Source organism: Fusarium solani, assembly GCF_023522795.1.
Source record: "Fusarium solani strain SB1 chromosome Unknown bctg00000001, whole genome shotgun sequence".
In the NCBI taxonomy this organism is placed as follows: Eukaryota; Fungi; Ascomycota; class Sordariomycetes; order Hypocreales; family Nectriaceae; genus Fusarium; species Fusarium solani.
In genome coordinates this window covers 4,186,629-4,210,613 of record NW_027072156.1, presented here as the reverse complement: position 1 = coordinate 4,210,613, position 23,985 = coordinate 4,186,629, and the positions used below count along the sequence as shown (strand labels likewise).

General features: G+C 54.4%; 5 protein-coding genes across 5 annotated transcripts; 2 read left to right on the top strand and 3 right to left on the bottom strand.

Annotated features, from left to right (window-relative positions):
• Window positions 1–2,992: 2,992 nt before the first annotated feature.
• On the top strand, window positions 2,993–7,133 carry MRS44_003408 (uncharacterized protein; the record flags this gene model as incomplete). Its single annotated transcript, XM_065623199.1, has 7 exons — window positions 2,993–3,185; window positions 3,281–3,451; window positions 3,518–3,696; window positions 3,752–3,775; window positions 3,848–3,994; window positions 4,158–4,377; window positions 4,429–7,133. 7 exons carry the CDS (start codon window positions 2,993–2,995, stop codon window positions 7,131–7,133), a joined length of 3,639 nt encoding a protein of 1,212 aa, XP_065479271.1.
• A 2,386-nt stretch (window positions 7,134–9,519) lies between these two features.
• MRS44_003407 (uncharacterized protein) lies at window positions 9,520–10,508 on the bottom strand (the record flags this gene model as incomplete). The annotated part of the gene is made up of 2 exons (XM_046268461.2): window positions 9,520–9,998; window positions 10,085–10,508. 2 exons carry the CDS (start codon window positions 10,506–10,508, stop codon window positions 9,520–9,522), a joined length of 903 nt encoding a protein of 300 aa, XP_046137526.2.
• A 603-nt stretch (window positions 10,509–11,111) lies between these two features.
• MRS44_003406 (uncharacterized protein) lies at window positions 11,112–11,624 on the bottom strand (the record flags this gene model as incomplete). Its single annotated transcript, XM_046268460.2, has 1 exon — window positions 11,112–11,624. One exon carries the CDS (start codon window positions 11,622–11,624, stop codon window positions 11,112–11,114), a length of 513 nt encoding a protein of 170 aa, XP_046137525.2.
• A 2,810-nt stretch (window positions 11,625–14,434) lies between these two features.
• On the bottom strand, window positions 14,435–15,840 carry MRS44_003405 (uncharacterized protein; the record flags this gene model as incomplete). Its single annotated transcript, XM_065623198.1, has 5 exons — window positions 14,435–14,528; window positions 14,572–14,706; window positions 14,918–15,204; window positions 15,291–15,640; window positions 15,723–15,840. 5 exons carry the CDS (start codon window positions 15,838–15,840, stop codon window positions 14,435–14,437), a joined length of 984 nt encoding a protein of 327 aa, XP_065479270.1.
• Window positions 15,841–17,404: 1,564 nt separating this feature from the next.
• Window positions 17,405–20,761, top strand: MRS44_003404 (uncharacterized protein; the record flags this gene model as incomplete). Its single annotated transcript, XM_065623197.1, has 4 exons — window positions 17,405–17,456; window positions 18,105–18,277; window positions 18,599–20,608; window positions 20,657–20,761. The coding sequence occupies 4 exons, from the start codon at window positions 17,405–17,407 to the stop codon at window positions 20,759–20,761; spliced, it is 2,340 nt and encodes a 779-aa protein (XP_065479269.1).
• Window positions 20,762–23,985: the final 3,224 nt, after the last annotated feature.

Here is a 23,985-nt window from a genome sequence, read left to right as displayed (position 1 = left end):
ATCGACACCAAGTCATACGACACAAGTTGATGGGGCGTTTGCTATGCTTCGGATTCGTTGGGGTGTGAGGGTTGGACATGGGTGTCCGTGGGGTAGCCATGCGCATTCTCTCGAACATCCGAGGTATTGTTTGGTATGGGGCAGGGGGGAGGAGTGTTGAGTGCTGGCTTGGAGTGATGACAGCACAGATACATGTCGGTAGAGTACCCGGCAAAAGATATCGTATGGGCCGTGAAGTAGTGCCTCTGATAAGATACTGGCTAGCATGTTGCTCGTTGACATCCGTAACAGCCGAGCCGTCAATCATCGAATCACAGGAGTGTGAAGTTATCACCAAGTTCGAGATTAACTACAATTCCCGCACCTAATACTCTCGAGGAACTTGAGCTAAGCATTAGGAGTTAGAGCACCCCAGTATAATGATAATAGTGAACCCATTAATTCGGATAAACAGTCGAGCTACATAGTTAACCTCATACACAGCTTGTTGGAGCTCGGGGCAACTTACTGCAGTTCACCCCCTATCCCACGAGGACACCACACTATTCACCCACCCCATAGCATGCGTTAAGTCCAATGTTTCAAGTTTCCCCATAAGTCCGCCGAATGGGACTATTAGGGGTCTTGTCTGCTCGCCATGCAACCAAGGTCAAGCATGGCCTTCAACGCTGCCGTGTGTATTCCCCCTCTTACAGCAACATAGTAGCATCGTCCAAGGAAAGATAAGAGACCCATAAATGTAACTATTAGTATCTGGGAGATAAAGGTCGGACATAATGCTGATACTGGTACCAGAGGGTTCTTGTCTTGAGACAGCCCCTGAGCCCCCCCGAATTGGAACACGAGACGAAACCCAACTTCCTCATGTCCCAGCAGAATACTCCGAAGGACCCCTCAACTATCCAAGGTCGCGAGAACACCGAGGTTGCATAGGACACAGAAGAAGGGACAAGACAGATACGTGATCGGCCAAGCACACAAGACAGCGAGCCCCTGAAAGCGACACTGAAACACCGAAGGTTGACGATCGAGGGATTAACCGTTTTAGTCATTTCTCGGCGGTTGTCATGAATTCAATCAGTATAAAACATGTAAATGAAGCCAATAGTTGTCAACCTAGTCAAGGTAGTGTGCCCAGTGCCCCCTAACAGCGCAACCTTTAACAAACTCCAACACACCACGACAGTGCCTATATGGCCGCTATCGCGCAATGCCTTATATGGATCAATTCAATGGGGCTACGCCTAACAATCCTCGCGCCAGAGGTGTATGAGGAAGGGCCCCTAGGGTCAGGCTCAAAGGAGGATGAGGGCATCGCCAACACGGGCGGCACATACCAACACTAACCACCTTTGGATGCCACAGCCCTGCCCACACATCTTGATCCCCTCGAAATCTTTTTGTGATCAGCGCGAAAAATGAACACATAGCAAAAGGAGCACGAAAATAGCGTACACGGGCAGCATGGAGCTCACTCCCTGAGGCTTTCCCTCCATTGTTTGAAAGGTAGAGGCACCGCATGTCGAGAAAGATAGGCGAGTACAGTAATATTAATAGAGTACAATAAAGTAGGACTAATAATCAAGTCAACTTTACTGGTATAAAGGTGCCTCCGGTCGACCAGCTCCATTGTTCTCCCTGCTCTGTGCAGCATAAACGCACACAATTCTCGAGACACCCAAGACTAACGAGCAACCTCAGTTGCCAAACATCTCATGAAACCCATACTGTGTTTATATAACGGAGATATATAGAGCTTCTTCCTGGAGATGACTTGCCACAGCCTAGAAGTAGAAGGTTAGCTACCACCGTGACGTAGAGTCATGGTCACGCATCAAACACGTTTCCTGACCCGAAAACATCCACCCATCGAGCCTAGTCTTAGATTTCGAGCTTGTTAAGGTGGTCAGATCAGCAACATCTTAGTCAAAGCATCACTTTCCATATCGCCTGCAACGTTGACGATGTTGATGCTGATTTATAGGTTTTAATGAGGTGGTGAGAAATCCGCATTCATGATACCAGTTCGACAAGAAAAATACCTCTGCACTTCCTAGAATAGTTTCAAAGTGGGCTTGAAGTCTCAAAATTATGTTTAAGAAAAAAAAAGCATCACCTTACTTATCTTGGCCAGAACAGTTGCGCAGTCACACGTGAATGGTGACCATATAAGGAGCTTACGTAGTCATCCACCATGGATAGTCGAAGAATGGTCTAAGAACTTTACCCTTGTAGGCATGAGCTCAACATCTTCTAAACTCCTTCGACTTGAGCCGCCAGTCTCTACCAAGCCATCCCATTTGGGCTCACTCTTGGCAAGAGAGGCAGCTTTCGGATGAAAGGATGTTGAAAACACACAAAAAGAGCAGAGTTCTCACAAACCACGCTCGGTAGTGGCACGAGACCTGAACTGGGGCGAGATATGCGAGCAAAAGGTCAAAGTAATACTGACTTCGTGGAGGTCAAGACATCACGGGCCGTTTTCTACGCAACAGTATGAGATACCTGGCCGGCCTCTTTCCAACAGCAAAACAGCAAAATAGGGTGCTCTACTTGGAACAAATAACAATGACTCAACAACCACAATTACATGAAGCTTTTCTTTGGTACCAGGGCCAGTCCTTCAAGCAAGCAGTTTCAAGACCCGTTTACAGTAAACCTCACTGAGACTTTCCTAGAACGTCTGACGTTGTGACTCGGAAAATCGAAACCCCAAAGAGAATTTCGCAGACAACAATCGTCATTCAGCTCCTTCATATCCCATGAAGCTGCATCGGCAGTTGTTCTTTAGTTGTTGTCGGTAGTTGAGGAGGCTCAGGGGTGGGTCGGCGCTTGATCAGATAAACTGCATCATGTGAGATACCACGTGACCTATCTCCTTCGGATTTTCCCGTTAGCCGAATCGCGAATTGCTGCTCCGGCAAAGATTCGTGCCAGCGGCCTCATTTGAGCTCACCCAAGCAAACAACCTCACCCACCAGCTCAGCCCATCATGAACTCCCTCCGCTTCGCCCGCGCGGCTCTCCGAGCTCGCCCTGCCGCCATCCGAGTCCCCCTCCAGCGAAGGACCTACGCCGAGGCCGTTCCCGACAAGGCAAGCGACTCAATCTCCGACTACTGTTTTTACGACCCGGCCCGACTGACCATCATCGCAGATCAAGCTGAGCCTTGCTCTCCCTCACCAGGTATGACCGCCGCGCGATACCCCGATCGAGATTGGACACGATGCAATGGAATTGGACCGTCCCGACGACGGCTCGTCGCCAATTGACGGATGGAGCTAATTGCCGCACGCAGGCCATCTACAAGTCCCAGGATGTCGTCCAGGTCAACATCCCCGCCGAGTCGGGTGAGATGGGTGTCCTCGCCAACCACGTTCCCTCCATTGAGCAGCTGAAGCCTGGTCTGGTTGAGGTCATTGAGGAGTCCGGCGGTGCCAAGCAGTTCTTCCGTACGTCGACGCCCCCGGGGAATATACGGTTGACGAAGGGATAGTCGCTGATGGATTGCGTTACAGTTTCCGGTGGATTCGCTACCGTCCAGCCCAACTCAGTCCTGAGCATCAACGCCGTCGAGGGTTTCCCCCTTGAGGACTTCAGCGCCGATGCCGTCAGGGCTCAGATCGCCGAGGCCCAGAAGGTCGCCAGCGGAAGCGGAAGCGAGCAGGACATTGCCGAGGCCAAGATCGAGCTTGAGGTGCGTCTGCCATGCCGACATGTTGCCATTGACCCAATTGCTGACAATATGACAGGTTCTCGAGACCCTGGCCGCGCATGTGAAATAAATGTGTGTACAGCGTTTTGTGGTGACGGAGGCCCTTGTACATCAATATTCTACCCATTCCTAGCACGGAGCCGTGACAATTGATACCGGTCCTGGTTGTGCTACCTCCTCAATGCACTTTTATGTCTCCTTTTGTCTGTGTGAAACCTTCCTTCTCCAACATGAAATGCTGGGTGTCAATGGCCTGCCTGAAGTGGTTGGCAATGAGTTGGTTGGTGCGATGCCGGAGCTTCTTCCCCATCTGACGCATGAGCCTTCCATCTCTCCGACCTTGATTCAACCTCCTAAAACAATGACCTCGAAACTTCTCCTACATGATGCCACGCAAGGCGACGTTGGCGTGGCATTTACTTACATCTTACTATAGTCTTTAGGCCGTTGTCGTCTATCATTCTTTGGATCTGATGGCATCGTCATCTGCTGCTACCCCCAACCGGCTTTTGTCTTGGAGAAGTCGACTATCAACGCATACACAGAAATCTGAATGGATCCCTCCTGGAATCGTCGGCGACCGCATCCGCCAGCTCAGGAAGATCGTATCCCAGCAAGCCTCCGATGATGAAGCTTCGATCGCCGCTCAGCGAGAGCGTGAGAGTACGACGCTCGGGTAGGGACGCCGAGTAGACAGCGGCTTCGGGAAGCCAGCATCAAGGAATATCGTAATCGGAGACGAGTCACCGAGGCTACCCTTGGAGAAGACGCACTTTGATATGAAGCCAAAGAGGACGTCCCAGACACCGAGTGCCCCGGGTGACCCCAAAATTGGACACCGCATCTCGGAGCCGAATCTTGGAAGCATACGATCGAGTGTCTCTGCAGCTGAACTGAGAGCCGGCCGGAGTAGCCTTCAACGCAAGAAGTCGAGTATTGTAACACGCAGATCTTCCCGGCGCCCTCTTACAGAAGAGCCTTGTTCAGCTGAGCCATCGGCTCTAACTAAAGCCTTCACGTCTCCTATCCCTTCGACATATGACTCGGCTACTGTGAGCTCCACAGAAAGACGACGGGATGCAATGGATATCTTTGAACAGTATGGAATTTCTCGACCTGAAGGTTGGCTTTCGGAAGAGGACTCGGGCACTGCAGAACCACCCGAAGATGCCAGGGCCAAGACCTTCCAGGTTTGCCATTCTTGTGGCGCGCCTCTATCCTCGCAACGATACTGTCTACACTGTGGCCATGACTCTTGTTTGAAGTGCACGGGGAACGCCCTCGATGAGGGTAGCGAGAGGGAGCATGGCCATTCCTTGGAGCAGCATCAGGAGCAGCATATCACAGACCAGTGTTCCAAGGAATCAACACACGCTACTGTCGAGGCAGAAAAGAGTCATGTTCATACGACTCAAGTTACAGTCCGTACAACACGTCTTCGAGAGGCCTCCAGGTTTACATCGGGACAAGAGACTCCTAGAACGCCCCATTGGGTCGAAAGGACGTCTCGTCGAAGGTTCAGGACAACTCAAAATGCCCCCAAGCCGACTCTGAAAAAGACGATTGCCGCACCGACGGCGATCTCGAGCTCCGTGAAGAACAACCCCTTCTACATGGCAGACATGGAAGCGAAAGCACATGCCCCTGAGCCAACGACCACACCAAGAACTATCCAGGCAAAACGGACGACCAGGCTATCAGACTGTGTCCCGCATCGCCCAATGCTGAATTCATCGAGCGATAATGATGCTGAAGAAAAGTGCTCTGACCCAGGGTGCCGAGCGACACACGCTGGTCACCATCCAGTTCGTCACAGCATCGAATGTGCAGCTCGTCGAAGTCTCAAGGGGCAAATCACCGAGGACGATGAACTAGAGGTGATTGACATGGATGAAGAGCAGGAGCCACAACGACCAAAGAACTCTCCGCTTCACAGCGCTTTAGAGAAGAGAATTGACCAGCTGTATCACCATGCCGAGGATCTACATCACTCACAGCATATCATGGAACACCTGGCCGCTGGCACGAGGCAGCTTGAACGGTCTGCCGGTACTCAGGGAAGAAGGGCAGACAGGGAGGATGCGCTATCCCGAATGACAGATCATGGGCTTGATATTCCCAGTCGTTCCCCAGGAGATCATCAACTCAGTCAAGACGAAGTCACATCAGTAGGGGAGGAGGCAGTTGAACATTCTCTAGGCACCGACATCAAGGCCCCCGAAGCAGTCGAGGGGCACACGCTGGCAGCTGACCCTGCCGTAGAGCGAGACTTGAGTCCCAGGTCCCATTTGCTTCTCGATGATGTTCGAACCAAAGTTGCTCATCTATTGAAGGCTCACTCCATCAGTCAGGATCGAGTCATCGGAGCAAAGAGTCGGCCTGTAGGACGACTACGCCGGTCTTTTCCCCTTGCAAAGACGACAACAAGTACGAAGCCGGTATCGCAAGCCAAACCCCTGCCACTTAGCCTCGGGGAGCAGGAGAAGGTCAGTAAGGCGTGTGCATCGTGGGAACAGAAAATGGTCTCTTCTGTAAAGGAACAGAGTCTTGTTGCAGACACACATACGAGTATACATGCAGCCCATACCGCTCTTTCTTCGAAAAGAGGGCCACGGCAGATACCTCCACGTGTTGAGGATCCTGAACAGGAGGCAGTGGAGTCGAATGGCATCTCGTCATGGAGAAAGCAACTACGAAAAGTGACCAAGTCCGAAGACGTCAACCGGGATAGGCAGTTGACTCCTCCAGTTGTGAAGTGGAGGCGTAGCCTCAGCAGAATCCGACGGACGCCAAATTTTGACGCGGAAAAGAAGGACAACTGTCTCTTCTGTTATCCAAGTCGGTCTCCATCGCCGAAACCAGGGGAGGGTGCAACTCAACTGGCTGGTGAAGTCCAGTCGAGGGAAGCCCACGATGCTACACATGGCATTGCAGTTGAGTCATCGACTCCTCGGCTTAGAGTGATGGAAGTGGAACAGTCGCTTGCTCGGAAAAGCGCCGAGGACTTGCTGGAGGAATCTCGTCACAGGACCCAACAAGAGGTTGTTGCAACTCGGGAGATGAAGAGCACGAAGCACTGCAAGACGACGAGTCATTCATCGTACGAGGAGACCGAGACGGTGACAGAGATTCACAACCCGAAACCGGTGATCCCATATAATCACGTTTGCGCGTGGCGAACACGATACATGGACCTCAGCACCGAGGTTGGCCAACTCAAGTCTGAGGCGAGTTTTCGTGTGGTCGACCAGGCAACTGAGCAGCAGCGAGATCAGGGGGTTGATGCTGGTGTTGGCACATCTTTTTCACACAGGTGCCCAGACATTGACATTGAGGGCCTCACGATTGTTATGCATATGAGAGGCAAGGGTGACTTGGTGATCAACACCAAATTGAAGGATAGTACGAGGCATGGGTAGGCTGGTTCTGAGAGTTGATTAGGTTAGAAGAGTATGGATTAACTAAACAATGTTTCCTCGATGTGTTGTCCGGGTTCAGCTACCTATGATGAGATGGTGATGGCTTAGCCAATGCAGTACAGTTGTCATGATGCAACCATTCATCACAACGCTAGGTTCCCTTGAACAACCAAATCCATCTCGACACGAGACACGGCTTAACTAGATTCAACTGAACCATGCAGGCCAAGGCAGTTTACTGAGTCAAGTCAAAGCCAAGTGTCCTCTGCCATCCATCCATTCCTGCACTGCGGTCCAACGTCAGCGGCACCCGTTCAACAGACAGAGTGAGAGAGAAAGGAAGAGGTTGTTGCCCTTCCGCTCATCCCCAACCAACAGGGACAATTCCATTCCCCGGCCGTCGGGCCCTACTGCAGCTTTTCGGTCGTCCCCATGCTCCAAGGGAGGGGCGGGCAAACCCAACGTCGCAGCGGGAAAGGCTGGCGCGCGGCTGATGAGAAGAGGCGGTCTGCAGGGGGGTAGGGCTGGGGTGAGAGGGCGGTGGATGAAGGACAAGTCAAGTTTACGGAGACTTTTTCTGACAATATACATGTCTCTTTTTTCTACTGTCAGTTTTTCTTCTAATTTCAACCGCTGCTGCAGCAAGGTGAGGCGAAACAGGGTAGATCCCAGGGCGAGTGATCGCCAACTTGGGGGGAACCAGGGGTTGGTTGACAAGAGGAGGGAGCTTGGGGCAGGAGATGACCACAGCGAGAGAGATTTGAGAAAATCCATCATTGATGATGATCATTCAGGATCTCTCTTTCTCTCCTTGTGGGTATCAAAAAAACTGGGCTAGGTTTATGTATGTAAGTGACTAGTTACAGGAAGAAGGATTGGAAGGGGGCGTGTGTAGAACAAGGGGGGCGTTGTAACGTCAGCCGCCTTTTTTCGATAAACTTGCTGCAACAGAAAAAAAAAGAACGAGGACGACTTTCTGAGTTGAAGGCGGTGTAAGAGAGAGAACGAGAAAGAGAGAGAGAGAGACCCTGTTAAAATAATTGGTTCTCATGATTCAATTTTTCCACGGAAATGGTTTAAAAAAAAAAAAGGACCATGAAAAACGGAGCAGACTCCCAGAAATGGGATGAGTCCGCATGCCAATTGTTCAAAATCTCTCTTACAAAATCCCACATGGGCGGACGGACATCAACTACCCCATAAGTACTCATGCAGCTGTTCAATTACAGTATCTGTATCTACTTTTTTCACGCATATTGACAGAAATTGAGTCATCAAGAGAAAAAAACCCCCCAGAAATTTCTCTCAATTGCTGGGCGGTGAAGCTGGGCGGTGTAGATGATGTAAAGTAAAGGTACTGTAACTATGGAGGCTGTGTTGCTTTTTGTTCATCAATCAACAGGGCATGGATGTTTTTCTTGATGTATGTGCGAATCACGCAGGAAAAAGAATGCATGTGCCATGAGCACCTTCATTTTTTCTTGTTTCTTCTTAAAAATGCCTCCAACAAGTTGCCGGCTGTAAAAGGCGCACACTCTTCGGTAGCTGGGGGTGGATCTTGCTCGGCAGTTGAAAAAAAAAGAACTGCCAACGTTTGAGACAGAATGTAGGGATAAAAAACAGACCAGACGAGCTTAACAATTCCTCCTCCCCGCCCCCTACAACACGAGCTGAAGGGTTGCGTCGACAGAATGTCGGGCATCACAGCATGGCATCCTGTCATGGTGGGAGAAAACGCTGATGGGCACATGGGGACCCGGCTCGCTCACAGGACAGGGGGAAGGCAAGAAAAGAACACACAATAAAAAAAAAAGTGACACACTGTGTACCATCAAGGCAAGGATCCCGGCCGGCCTCGCCCCTTGACGGGATGGTATGGCATGGCATGGCATGGCATGGCATGGGACGAGGGGGAAGGGGGATGGATGGGACGGGGCCCAGATGCCGGGGCCGTGGTCCGGTTGTGGATTCCCGGGTTCCGGACTGTTGGCTGTTGGCTGTTGTTGCTTCTTGACCGTTGTGTATGGATGTATGTACGGATACTTACCCAGAGACTCGGGCCAGCAGCTATACCCGGCTCACTCTCCGCTCCGGAGCCTCGGGTTGTGCTTGTGCTGCCAATTGTCGGTCTGTGCTTTGTTCTGTTCAAGGTCTCGCTCGCCTTGCCTTGCCCCGGCATCTGTGCGTAGAGACGGTCAGTCTGTCAATAGTCGAAACACTCGGACCTGTCAAGTGAGGGTCTGGTCTCGCTCGCACGCACGGGTCATGACAAGAGGGTCGAGAGGGTCGAGAGGGTCTCGAAACATGACATGCTTGCTGATGCTGGTCCTTGTGCTTGCGTGCCTGTCTGCCTGCTTGGTCATGGAAACAATCGACTTCAAGCCTACTACAGCTTAAACTCGTGCGGTCGAATCCCCCGGATCCCAACGTCCACCTTGAACACTGCCCCCCCATACTCTCGGCTCGTCCCTTCACCGTCCTCGTCCGCCGCCGACGTGATCACCAGCTCAGTTCCCACGAACTGCACGCACGTCGTGTTCCTTGTCGGCACCCGCACCTCGCCTACCACCTTGCCGGTTGGGTCGATCCTCAACACGCGACCCTCTCCATACACCGCCTGCCAGAGGAATCCATCCACGTCCACTCGGAACCCGTCTGGCTCGCCTGGGCCGTCGTGCTCGTAGAACAAGCGCTTGTTCGACACCGTCCCCGCCTCAAGGTCATAGTCAAAGGCAAAGATCTGCCTCGCGTTCGAGTGGGTAAAATACAGCGTTCGGTTGTCAGGAGACCAACCAGGCGTGTTGGGAATCGTCAGGTCCGGAACTATCACCTCCTTTGACTTGGCGTCCATCCGATACAGCGCTCCTATTTCCATCATGTCAGACGGAACCTTGTCATGCGCCAGATGGATGGATGCAGTGCATCGCTGGCAGGACAACATCATCACTCACCCTCGACTTGAAAGGGTCCCAGCCCAAAATCTGTCATGGTCCCAATCCAGAACCGTCCGTGGGGATCCACGCCGCCATCATTGCTCCGCAGGCGTTCGTTGTTGGGCTCGTTGAATGGTTGAATGAGTTCCCAAGTCCCCTTCTTGACGTCCAGCACTGCAAGCCCGTACTTGAGGCCCAAGGCGATGCGGTCCTGCGGATCTACTCCAGCAATGTTGGCCGTGACTGTGGGACAGACATCCAGCTGTGTTGTCCTAAGCGAGGATGGACCCTCGATCACATTCAAGTGATGTAGCTGCTTCTTTCGTATGTCGACAAAGCGCAGCGTGCCCGTCTGCTCCTCATAGAATGGTCCCTCACCGAGGAGGCAGTGTGTCTCGAACCAAGGCTTCTCTATCGTCCAGTGCTGAATATCGACAGTCATGATGGGCTATCTGTGAAAAGATGACGTTTGTGAGTGAATTGAGAAGCAGACCGCGAAATGGCGCGGGGCGTGCAATAAAGTGTCGTCCAGCGAATAGCGGGGTTGAGGCGAAGATGATGGTCTATGATGTAGTTTATGACAGCTGGAGCTTTGCTTCGGTTCGGCCACGGTTCGGGTGAATAGGCAGCGAGTGGAGGCAATGGGCCCTTTGTAGGTAGACGGAGCATCGGCATCAGGCCTATTAGCGTACGAAAAGCACGCAAGCAACTGGCAGCACAAGGAAGTTCGGGGAACATCCTGGACGAGAAGCTGCAAGTTGCCGTCGTTAACCATGTAGGATAAGCGGCCGGAGCTCCTTATTCGGCCGCAGACCACGGAACGGAGCTTGCCCACCACCTCCGGCCCCGACCACGGGGGCCGCCGGGCCTCAGATCCGGATCCTGCCTTACAGTGCCTCCGCCCAAACCCAAACTGCTCGATCTGGTCATCGCCACTGCGAGATGGGATGGATGGTGGCTGGGTCCCTTCCAAGAACAACCGTTCGCATCGGAGACTTCACCCGTGGACCCTCTCATACTCCTACAGTGAATATCCACTCTTCCTTCACTCACCTTTCTTGCCGCAGTACGCCTTATTGCGAACGACCATGACCATCGCCGCAAGGCGGCCGCATGCGCCAGCCCAGTCACCATCAAGGGCAAGCAAACAAACACCCCTTTTTGGCCTTGTCACAGCAAACTCGGGTGGCCCGACCGCAGCGCCAGGACTTGTGGCGCTTCCTAGCCATTCCCGCTGCAACAGTCCATCTCGTCTTGTGAAGCCGCGTCCCAGACTGTCGGGTCCGACGATCTGACAATGACACGACGTAATTGGAGAGGAACCGCTCGCTCGATGCTTGTGTAATGGGACACCTTGTCGTTCGTGGTACGGCGCGCTTGCGACGACAAGGTACCCGTACGTTGCGGTCTGCAAATGCTCTGTGCATCTTGCCTTAGAGTTTGCATCTTTGTCCAAACCAAAATGACCAGAGAGACCGTCTCCCTGCCCGCTCAGAAGCATGAGCTTGCCCTGTCTGCGCATTAGAGGACCCACGGTTTTCAAACCGCAACCATCCATGTGAGCGCTGAGCCAAGCTCGTTTTCCCACTTGCCTGCCACGCCAGCAGGAACCTAGGAGCCCCGTTCCAAGATCCCCCATCCAAGGCCTCGTCGTCTTGTTTCTTTGTTCAGTTGCTTCACGTGGCATGAGGCCGCTGCGGCCGACCCCCACGTCCTGGTGCCGGAGTCAATTACGAATCAGAAAAGCCCGGCTGGAGCCCACCGCTTCTTTCTCCAGCACGGATGCTCCCTACTTATCCACCTCTGATCAGATGAACGATGGACGGGACGGCGTGTCCAGCGGGCGATGGCCCATACCACGAACCGTCCTGGCGCACAGTAGCTCTGAGCAGGGCAGGGTTGTTGAGGCGCGAGCCCTCTGACGTTGCTCGCACGTTCCCGCCTCCCGCCTCTCGCGCTCCCGCACTCCACAACTCGAATATCTGCATGTCAACCAACACAAACCCTCACGACGTAGGTAGCAGAGCATAGCCCTACAGTATCGCACGAGCCCGGTACCCGAGGATTGGGCACAGCGTCGACAATGCCCCGGGGTAGGCTCCCTCCTCCTCTTCCACTTGGTCGAGCTTCATCTCCGGTTGCGGGAACACGGGGCGCCCATCAGGTCGTCATCGGGCAGCAACACCACCATCATGATGAGAAACTGGCGCACAAAGGGGACAACGCATCAAGGACAGCTCAACACGCAGTTCCCACATGTCCCTCAACTGGTGAAAAAAACGCATGCAATCAGAGACACACGCTCACACCGCTCTACCCCGTAGCAGCGAGGTGCAGCAGCACGCAAAGAGGAGTGAAGCGGACGGGGCAACCGTTGGGTGACAGATGCCTACCAGCGCCCCGACCTGCATCGACTCGGCATGCGGCGCGTGTGCCGGCCGTTGGTCAGTGGTGCATCGATGCATCGCTGCTGCGCTGCTGCACAGATGCAAGAGGGAAAGCCTGCATGAACCGGGCCCAGCTAGGACTCCCGGTGAACCGATGGCAGCAGAAAGACGAGACGACCTACTACGTAGCACGTCTCGGTTACAGTGACAGCGCACGCAGCGTGGTCGAGTGAGGTACCGCTGCTCCTCTGCCGCCAGGGCGGACTGGCTGACTCGACCCAGGGCCGCCTGCGCCAGCACATCCTGGCCCGCGACAAGACTCGACAAGGCGGATTAGGTGCAGGACGCAATGCATGCCATAGGTACAGACGTTCACTGATTAGCTGGCCGCGTTTCGCCTGGCTCACAGGCTCCTCGGCTGGCTGCTCGCCCTGACCGCCGTCGTGGTCACGGGAGGTTTCGTGGGCCCATTGATCGCCGCTGCTAGGCCAGGGGTATCTTTCGAGGCTAGGCCAAAGGTCCAAGATGGCCAGTACATACTTGCCGGCGTGCTGATCACCTCAGCGCCCTCATCCAGGCGGGCGGTGGGGGGGGTTGAGCAAGCAGGCCAACGTCTGCAGAGCATCAGCCAGGGTTATCATGGACTCGGATGAGGCGACAAGAGAGGGAACAAGTTGGAGAGAGGAACCCTTTCGAGACATGGGCAGGCAAACGGCGGCTAATTAATAATTGAACCTTGGTCGGAATATTAGCTCTTGGAGACCAGCGGAGGCCAAGTCATGTATGTACGGAAAATGGAGCCAACAATGCAAAAACTGCTAGGGACGGCCCGGCCTGAGGACGGGGATGAATGCAACCTGGGATGTCCTGACTTACCTACTCTGTAACCGGCAAGAAGGCACCTGGAAGCTGAAGCAGAACTAGAAGAACCCATGAGGACGAGTCCTGCAGGTAGGGATTTGGCCTGTTCGTTCCAGAGATTGCCTATTTCCTTGCCGTCGTCTCGTCTCATGGGTTCTCAGGCGCCGTCGTCCGTAGCTCGTGGCATCTCTCTCGTTCAAGTCTCGACGACTAGGAAGGGTCCCATCCTCGGGAGGTATGAAGTCAGTCATGCACGGTGTCTGCAGCCTGTCGTCGAAGCCTGTCGAGCTTCCATCCGCCTCAGTAGGCAGCTGTATCCATGGTCCAACGTTCCTCGTAGGATTCATCAAAAGTCCGGCCCCGCACTACCGAGACCGCCACCGCGCAAACCCATTTCCCACACTCCATGTTAGTCGCGCCAGTTCTCAAGAGTCGGAGCCCGGGCATTGAGATCGCTCGTGAGGCATCCCGCTCAAGATTGGTATCCTCGACACCCCCCGCCGCCACCGACACAACTTGACTGGGTGTAAGTGCAAGGGTGCCTGGCTAGGCGCAGCACTCGAGGGCCGCTCATTTCGCCGCTGCGGGCCATGAAACCAGCAATCAGGGTAACGCTAACAGGCTGTCTAACAGATGAGCCATGGAGCTGGACCTGACGAGAACTGGGGCAGAGCTTTATTCTTAGCTAGACATGTCTAGGCCTGCGGCAGCCGTCGATGCCAAACACGCCCCGTCCCGTGGCTCTCAACGCTGCAAGGCGGGTGGTGGACGAGTCACCGCGGGCGCGACGTGATGTGACGATGGTGCAAGCCACCCGTCGTCAAACAACGCGAGGGCGCTGACCCATCTCATTTCGCTGTCCTCGCGGATTCATTTCCTGGAAACTTGTGACGAGCCGCCCGTTGACAATCACATCCGTGACAGTTAAGGCGACGTCACATCACCCTGGTCGTCCATAAGCCATTCACACGACGTTGCATGCAAAGTATGTCAATCTGATCTAGGGTTGGCTGTGCCTTGAACGGTCATCATACCTGTTCCAACGTTTCTGGGGCATGTTTGCTTTGTGCTTCTCTTTAGCCACCCAATTGATGTCTGGTGTCCATTCCTCGACCTGGAGCTAAACCTTTTCGCCAGGACCGCTTGTGTTGGCCATGACAGCGACATACAGACATTGTACATGCCTAGTGGCGGATTGCAAAAGGCGGAGCAATCTACAGCATGTTAGCATGGTTGCTCTCCCCAAATAGTCCTCACCCTGGATCGCCGCGGCATTGCTCAGGTGGCCTGGCTTTATCCTTCCCCAGTGTCATGGCGTCCTCAGATGACCGGCGGTGGTTATGTTCGGGAAGAGATCTGACCTTGCCGGTCCAGATCATAGTCCGTCGCGATCTGGTCTGTCCGTCCGCGCGTGACATCGTCGATAGGTGCGCAATGCCGTGCCGGATCGCAAAAGCTTCCTAGCTCCGAGTCCTACCGTTGTCCCGGTACGCGCGCCTGTGCCAGCAAGAGCTCTGGCGTCGACGCAATGCAGGTGGGCCTTGCCGCCTGGGACAACTGTCGTGGATGCGGTTGCATGCTGCAGGCGGGCCTTGCAGCTCACAGACCAGGATCTTTCCCCGGTAAAGTCCCTGGCCATGCCCTAGCACCGTGGCCCGTCAGAAATGTTGTCGTTGTTCGATGTGCCTGCGTGACTGGGATCCCCGGTTGGGCGATGCACCCACACCCCTCGGCCATGGTACCGGATATCACCGCTCCAGGGGTTCTGGTGAGGATCAAAGCCGGACGAAAGTGAAAGGAGCATGCATTGGGAGACACGTGCTTCCTCTCAGCATTCCATGTGAGGGGTATGAGAGTTTTGGTGGCGCCCAAGCCCCAGGCACCATCTCGCTATTCAAAATGTTAGCGCTGGTATTGTGTCTGCCATGAGGAGGATGATGTGCCTGGGATCCATTGGAGGGCTGCCGAACACATACTGCGTCGCACTCCGCATCTCGGGCTATAGCATCATCGTTCAGATGCTTAGCTCCAGGTCCAGACAAGGGCTGAGAACCAAGTTCCTCAGCAACGCCGCAATCCAGAGCCAGGTTCATTGATGGGGTGGGCGGCCGCGGATCGTGCTGGGGAACAGGGGGATTCCGCCCTTCCGCGCGGACGGTAATTCGTGGCGTGGCTCGTGTGGAAGTTTGAGTTGAAAGAGATGAGGCGAAGGCAAGGCATGCATCCGTGCTCTGTACGAATTGCTGGGATGACAGCAACAGATGTTGGCAAATATGGCATTGGCGTAGCTGGCGTAGCTGAGTGCTGACTGAGAAGAGTTCCATCCCTGAAGGGAGTCGAGAACGGGATCGGATGAATGTCTGGTGGTGGAATGGAGTGGAATGCACGGGAGCTTGTTCCTGCCTTACACCGGGTTGGTCGACGTTGCCTGAGTTTGCCCTGCGCCTGCCGTTGCGGACCGTTTCCAACCCAGTTGGAAGGCGCGATGCGGTTCGTGGAGGGCTCGCTAAAAATCTTGCCTGGCATTGTCGAGCAAACTTTCTTTGATGCTCCATCAATCATTGATTGCATCAACAACTCGAGTCCCTCTTGGTCCCGTATTCTCGTCAATCCGCCCAGTCGTGATGCCACGGGGGGCGTGTGTTTGTCCTTCATCCAAATCTGCAGCCCTCTGCTTTTGCGCCTCCCCGTCTACGACATCTGTCTCCTTTCTGTTCCACTCACACGTCTCAAGGCAAGACAGGACTCTCTCCCATGTGGCCTTGGGCGGGTTTTGGTGGGCACTGCAATGCCATGTCATCTCGAGGCAAGACAGACCTTTCTGTTTCTGTCTGTCCGTGGGGTTTGCAGTGTGATTAATCGTGTAAGTGACGCGCTTTCCTTTCGAGGCCAGCAAAGGTTCGACCGACTGACTGACGTGCCTGGCAATACTTGCGGCACATGGACATGGCCCTGGCTGAGATACAGAAACAGAAGCAGAAACGTGCAGGCACCCCAGCCTAGCCAACAATGGGCAGACAAGGTGCCAGCCAGGGAGAGGGAAAAGACTCTCAATTAACTGCTCCCAAGGGAACCGGGACCTTGCAAGGACTAGCCAGGATCAGCAAGGTCCGCACCACCCAAATCCATGGCCATGGGCGCGATGGCGATCTTCTTTTTCCTTTGGCTCCCCATGCCAGGTCGCTCGCTCATGTAGCGGCTCGCTCGCTGTTGGACGTCTTGTTGTCGTCTCTTTTCTCTTCTGCAAGCCCGCCTGCTTGTTGCTTTTTGGGTCTCCCGAAGGCGCGGTCGTCACCGCGGCTAGCCCTCTTTCAACTTAGATCCTTGGTCCACTTCGCGCGCCAACTAGTCGCCCGCCACATGACTGGACCTTGCTCTGCCGCCTGTACTTGACGGGCAGCATCTGCTGGCATCTGCATCTGCAACTGGATCGAGAATCAGACTGCGAAGGTCGGAGTGCCTTGGTCAGGGGCCGCCGAGTGACGTTTTGGGCACAGATGGACCTTACTCGAGCTTGCGCGTGAACCACCTACGCAGTGCGTCGTGAGTTGGTCGCCGTCACTTGCGTCCGGCCGTGCCCACGTCTACTACTTTGGCATTTCCGTTGACCGCTCTAGTTTCTCGGGCTCCGTCTCCTTGGTAGCTAGCCGGCGAGCCGGCCTCGGGCTAGATGGGCGGTGTCGAGCTTAGCTCTGGAAGGCTGCCAGTTGTACTCGATGAAACTTCAAGTGAGGCCAGCTTCTATTCCGCAGTATCGGTGGCCTCGGACTCCCATTTCCGTCGTCTCCTGGTCTGTCAAACAGCCCAGCTTCATGACTTGTTGTTACATACTCCCTACATGATGCCACTGACAAAGAGGCGGACAGAAGTTCTGCCACGGGCTGATCTAGGGTGCGGTTCGAAGCTACCTGCCTACAGTACCTACCTACACCGACAGCCCTCATGGAGACAGAAGAAAAAATTGTCATGACGGGCAAAACTACCGGTAGCTCCCCGTCATTTATTAGGGCCCCGGTCGTCTAAGCCCTGCTGTGGTCTTGGCGACCGCGGAGTCTGCAAAGCAAGGGCAGTGGCACGCAACCCCTGGTACATGCTTGCTGCGTCTGCTGGTCTTCAAGACCCTGGTCAACACGTTCTCCCTGGTACCTACCAGCAATCACCTCGAGAAAGAGCTCGTTGTTGGGCCCCCAGAACTAGCCCCAGCTTAGCCCCGGCCTAGCCCCAGCTTCTCTCGCTATAGACCGTGGCCTTGCCCAAATCCTGCACCCTGGGCCAGTTAGTTGATGCTCGCTCGTCGAGAGCCGGGGCCAGCCAGCTCTGGGGCTTGATAAGGCGCGGCACCGGGAGCAGCTCAAGGCCTGCATGGATGGGATCCGTACCCAGAGCAAATAAAGAATACCACACAGTGTGGCTCTCTCCATCTCGGTGCCCCATCTGCTGGGACTCGCTTCTCATGGGTGTTTTTCTCTTGTTTGCGCTGCGGAACGCCAGACAACATCTTACATCACTGGGCGTTCCCTGACCTAGCTCTGCTTGTTCTTCTTCTTCTGACTCTTTTCTCTCTTCTTACTCTGTCAAAGCCTTACGGCCCAAGGCTACCTAACCCACTGTCAGCCTTCCCATCTGTTGACGTTACGATACCTTGTCTTCTTCCGTCATAATCACCAACTCCGAGTTGACTCGGTCACAGCTCTGGCCCCATCCAACCTACTCAACTCCAAGCTCTTGTCCAGCCAGCAGACCCGGCGTGGGCACCAAAACACATCACATCCAATAATTCGGATTGCGAGGCGAGAGGATTTGCTCAGACTGGTGGTCCTCGCTCCACGCCCCATCGGCCATTCACAGCGACGAAACTCCCCTTGAGCTGTATGATTTGCTGGTTAGCCTGCACATTGGCTATCCCCCTGTCAGCGTTCCGGTAACCACACTTGCGCCGTTCATCATCCTCGACGACCTGCTCGTAAGTGAGCCAAGCTGTGTCCCCCCAGGCTGTCCAGAATCTCACATATCAGATCCATCGTGGCGACCTGTGCCGCGCCGCCTCGACCTGTTGATCATTAGCTGGTTGACGTACTGACCTGCCATTCCTCAGACTGGACTCGACAAGCCGGCGTCAAAACCCCCCATCCCCCCATCCTAGCTCAAGTGGCCCAAGCAGCATCGACTAGGGTGATTCTTAAATCAAGTTGTTCTAGGCCTTGACCCTCCTCTCCATCCTTCACAGGGACAGCGTTGTTGGTTGCAAAGAAAAGGGTTGAATCGTCTAACCCAGTCGCAACAGTTGACTTGCTCTCTCCTCGAAGCATTCGAGACAGGACACTGCGGTAGCTTCACATCACCGGGACTGTTTGGGTATCAATCCCATCGGGTCCCCAAGAACAACACACCCAACCTGGCGATCCAGACGACAAGCCTGTGGCCGCAGGCACAGCCATCTCAGGGCAGCCCTGATTCTGTTGCTACCGACTCAACCGGCGCAACACCCAACTCGCCGCGGACGCCATCAACACCGAGTTGGCCCTCCCAGCACTTCTCTCTGCAGAAGCCTTCCACCACCCAGGACAGTCAACCGCCGTCCTTGACTGGGGCCGGGGAGGGTCAATGTGCCGGCCCTCGTGGCCAGGTGTGCACAGGCGATCTGGTCCCAATGTCGCAGACTGGACCTGCGTCTCGCCATGCCTCACGCCGCTCTTCGAGGTCACCAGCGGGAGACGATCAAGTCTCGCCCTCCTCGACTCGGTACGGGCAACCCGGCGCTCGTGACACGCGCCAGGACTTGAGCAGCGTCCCGTACACAAATGGGGAGAACAGGGCCCAGCAGGTTCAGCCGAGGACTTTGGGTGTGCACAACATCCTCAACCCTCTGGAGCCCCAGCTGCTCAGTTCAGGGGCAAGCGGACCTCTCCATACAGCAGTTCGACCTCATGACGGCGAGTTACCGGCTGTAACTCCTGGGTCAACTCCTGGACCTTTTCCAGCAGCGCGACTGTTCCCAGCTGCTCAACCTGCTTCGATCTCGCTTCCAGGCACGCCTGTTGGGCCTCTGACACCCCTGGGTGGCCCTTCATCGGAACGCAACTCTCCAACCATGGCATTTCCTTTCCCTGCCGTGAACAACCCCAGACGGAAACCCAGCCCAACTCAACCTCCTCGAGCCATGAGTCTTAGCCATGGACCACCATCAAATCGCGACTCTGAGGTCCGCCAACTACCGCCGCACAGTGTCTCCCCAGCTAAGCGGCCCTACGAAAGCGAGGTCATGGAAGAGACTACCAGGTCTCACTTTCCAGGTCTGCAACATCTTCCTGGCATGCCCTCAGGCCCTCCATCAGCAATGTCGACTCCAGGACGGACTCTCTCGCAACCGGCAATCCCTTCCCCAGGGACACAGGCACCTCCCCCTATCTTGCCACCAAGTACCGCTTCAGCTCGCCCGCAGCAACCTCCGATGCCCCCGCAAGGGCCATACCCTCCCAACATGCAGACTAATCGACAATTCCCAGGCGCAGGCCCTCCCAATGAGGCTTCCTCGCCATGGACTGAAACAATACGGAGGCACGGCATGGGAGGTGCTCTATTCGGCGTTGAAGGACAACAAGCTTTCATGACTCTTCCAGGAAGCGATACTCCGATTGCCGTACCAGTCGATTTCTCTCAAGCATCTAAGAAGGCAGACGAAAAGCGACAACGAAATGCGGTGGCTTCAACAAGGCATCGCAGGAAGAAGAAGATCATTCAGGAGGAGAATACTAAACAATTACAGGAGCTTCGGGACGAGAGGAGGATGATGGAAATAAAAATCGAGGAGTTGACGCAACAGCGGGACTTTTACCGAGAAGAACGCAACCGTTTGAGAGACATTGTCGCGCAAACTCCATCGATTAGTGGCCTCGCGGTTGGGCCGCCCAGTCCTAATTTTGCGAGCGGCTCTTTTACCGATACGAGCTCGCTGGCACCAGGTCCACAGGGACCTCAAGGCTATGGAGGGGATTCTTCGACGGGCGAACGACCAGCACAGCGCCGGCGAACCGACGACCGACCCGAGTTCTCGATACCGTCCTACGGATCTCCTGCGAGCATACACCCCGGGGCATCTCCGAGCGGGTTGCCACCTATGCAAGGCCCTGGTTATGGAGGGCCATCACGGCCATCGTCTGCAGCATCATCCACCAGCGGCGAAAGGCTCCCGCCGTTGAGGGCTATGGACGGCAGGCCGCCACATGTCCCGGGGCAAGGCCAGGTGCAAGAGCAGGATCCTCGGACTGGCCAATGGGTTTCAGTTCAGCCGCGTGTGCCAGAAACTGGGTGGGCAACTCGGGACACGCACCGAAGATGATAGGGGGTGGAAGAGGAGATCATTGACGAAGTCGACACAAGAGGCATCACCTCGCTTTCAAACCAGAAAGCCACCGAGAGCGGACTTTCAGCGTCTCAGACATTATGAGTGCATCCTTTCAATGAGGTGCAATTGCCTATATGCCATCATCTACTATATAATATTGGAGTGGTTCTGGTTCTGGTTCTGGGTCCGGTTTGGGGGCTAGCGGGTGGGACTTTGGAAGACGCATTATTGTTGGGCAACCGACGCCATTTCCTTGAGCTTTTATGCCAGTTTCTTTTTTTCATTTCATTGCTGTTGTTTTTCTATCTGGATTATATGTCTTTTGTCAACGGAGTTGGATATTCCGCATGTATTGGAACGTTTCTCTTTTGTTTACCTGGTGGTGGCTGGATGGAAGGATGGTGAAAGCGTGTGTTTTTTGCTGCGTACTTGTCCATTCGTTTTGCCTTGAGGCTGCGTTTCAGAGCCTCTACCAAGCCCAGATTACTATTACAGAAACAGGTCTTGCTACAGATTGGTTTGTTGTTTATTTGTTTTCCCTCCATGTTTTATCACTTCTTCATTGTTAAAGACACTGCTCTACTTGTTTTGCTTGGACATGGCATAAAACCAACGGAGTCACTCGTTTCGACAGCACCTTGCTTTGGGGGCAAGGCACACTGGATCAGGGGAAAGGACAAGCCTCGCGAGAGGTGAGAATCAAGGAAGAAAAAAAATTGGTCAAATCTCTGGTATTTTGGGTGTCCAATCTTGAATTCGTCAAGAATGGATGCCCGGTCTGTCGTTACCTGGAGAGGCATTTCTTTACTGTTACGGCTGGCTCTTGTTTTTGCGCGTTGTATCCCACCTATTGATACCAGATTGTACTTGTCTTGTTTTTGTTTTACTTTACTTTTTTTTAACTTGTCTGGTTAGTATCGATTTGTACTCTAGCTGTCGGCGGGATGGGACAGGAGTTCTCTGGGCCATTCTCCTTCTGTTTATCCTTTAGGGGGTTGTTGCGGATTGATACCTGATACCCTGGGCGTGTGCTACTGGATGGAAGAAGGAACGAATAGGGATGGAGGATCCATACTAGGGCGAACAGCACTAGAGAAGAGACAAGATCTATCTATATCATGATGGCTGCCTTGTGTGCAATGCAAGTGACGCTCAGACTGCGTGTTATCGGCGACTGCGTATCAAGGAAGGTAATTACGTATTAAGAGTCGGCATGAAACTACTGTAGAGGAGACACTGGAAGATCTGGCAGCGGCGTGGCGTATCTCCTAGGGGGAGATCATCATGTACGTAAGAAGCAGGGCGATAGTTGACAAGTCGCATTAGCAAGAGACCACTCGGGCACACAAGCATGGCTAGCCCTCCCTCCAGTGTGACAGGCCCAAAGCGGTTTTTTTCACGAAACAGAGATTGATGAGAGGCTTCAGTGTGGCTTGCTGCAGCCCTCAAATGCAGGCCTGCGCTGGACACCATGTCTGTGATGGTGAGTGCATGAAGCTTGCAGGGGGGGGGTTGGTTAGGGGGAGTGAGTGGGAGGGAAGAGGGGATATTTGCTTCTTTTTCTTGCTGTGTTTCTTGTCTCACACAGGCGCAGTTTGCACGTTGCCGGAGCGTGTTTTCTCTCTTTCTTGTGTTACCTGCCCTGGTAGAAAGGCTGTCTGTCGTCACATCCTCCAATCTCGGGGTTTGACCGGGGGGAGTGTTTCCCTCTGCTTGGGTAAAAAGGCGTAGACTATCATATCATCTGCAGGTGATAGAAGTTGCCTGCCTACCTATTCCTCGTGTCGCGTCGGTCGGTCGGTCAGCGTTCCATGTAAGGCATTCATACATGTTCCATTCAAGGGGCAATCTCGATTTCCCATGCTGGACATGTCGTCTCTTCCAAGATGGGAGTAATTTGAGTGAAGAAGGAAGAAATCCAGGCACGTATGTACCCACTTTCTTTTTTGTCTTTCCCCTTGCCGTCCCGTAAGAGGTCCCACTGATGAGATGGACATCAATCTTTCATCTTTTCACCCCGCGCATAGAGACAAGAGAGGCCCCCACACTCAGATCGCGCCATCCCGCGTTCCTGGTAAACTCAACTCAACTCAACCCCATCCATCCCATCCCCGACTAGTTACGGAACTTTGATTGTTACATCATGTTTCTGGCATCATCCTGGCTCCTTTAAACGCCCCTCGCCCACCCGCTCGGCGCGGGATCGGCATTGGTCTCCAAGGATGAGGCTGCTTGCTTCTTGTCTCTGCTGTGCCAAGTAAGAGACGCTCCTCGAACTGTCCGTGCCGTGCTGTACTGTGCGAGGGTGTGCATCGTCCACGCATGTCTCAGTGCGCACGCATTTCTTCATCAGCAGCATCTTTTTTTCCCGCAACGGCAGCGAGATGACTGAGGTGTCCCCTCCCATCGGGTTTTGCATATGCGTGTGGCTCCCGTCGCTCTTTGATGACAAAAAAGGACCTGGCTTGCGAGACGCAGGCAGGCTTTGCTTTTTTACTTCATCTCTCTTTTGTCCGTGGGTTTGCAGCCTCCGCATCATCTCATCTCGCATCGTAGGGCCAACAACCATACACACACGCGCGCGCGCGCACAGGGAAAGCCTCGCAGCAGCCCGTGGTCAACTGACGACAGCTTGCTTAGGTACCTACCGCGGCGACAACAACGCTAATCGGCGGGCGTGAGCTGGCTCGGCTCAAGTGGCTGTGTTTGCTTGCCATCATCTCCAGCCAGCCAGCCGCCTCGCCCATGGGGGTGGTCTTCGGTAATCCATCCCATCCTCATTACCTACCATGCCATGCCGCTTGCCACGCGCCCTGTCCCAGTGATTACATCCTGGCCGTGTATTCGGAGACCGGCTCGGACTAGGGGCCCTGACGATCTCGAGTGTCGTACGTGTGTGGACCATGATCATCATGTTCGGTTCGTGGGGCGCGCCGTTGCAGGCTGAGCTGATGGCCAGGGCCGCCTCGAACGGCAGGCATGGCATCAACTGGACTCGGCCGCCGGCTCTCCACCCTGGCCGGATACCAACTCTATAGAGAAGAGAATGGCACGACTTTTGCCCGCCGCTCATCTACAGCCCGTTGGCCCCGCTGGTTATTTCCCGACAAGCAGCACCAACAGGGAGCTAAGCAGCAAGCATATCGAACCTTGATGCAATCACGAGCCGCAGGTGCCGCCGATATCCTCGATCCTGTTCTCTCAAACCCGTCTCGCCTCGTGCCATCCATCCCGCGTGCTCCCTCCCAAATGCTATTTCAGTTGTTGATTACGGTCCACCTATGAGGGAACTTGACTAACCTCTCTACAGCAGAAATCGAAACACT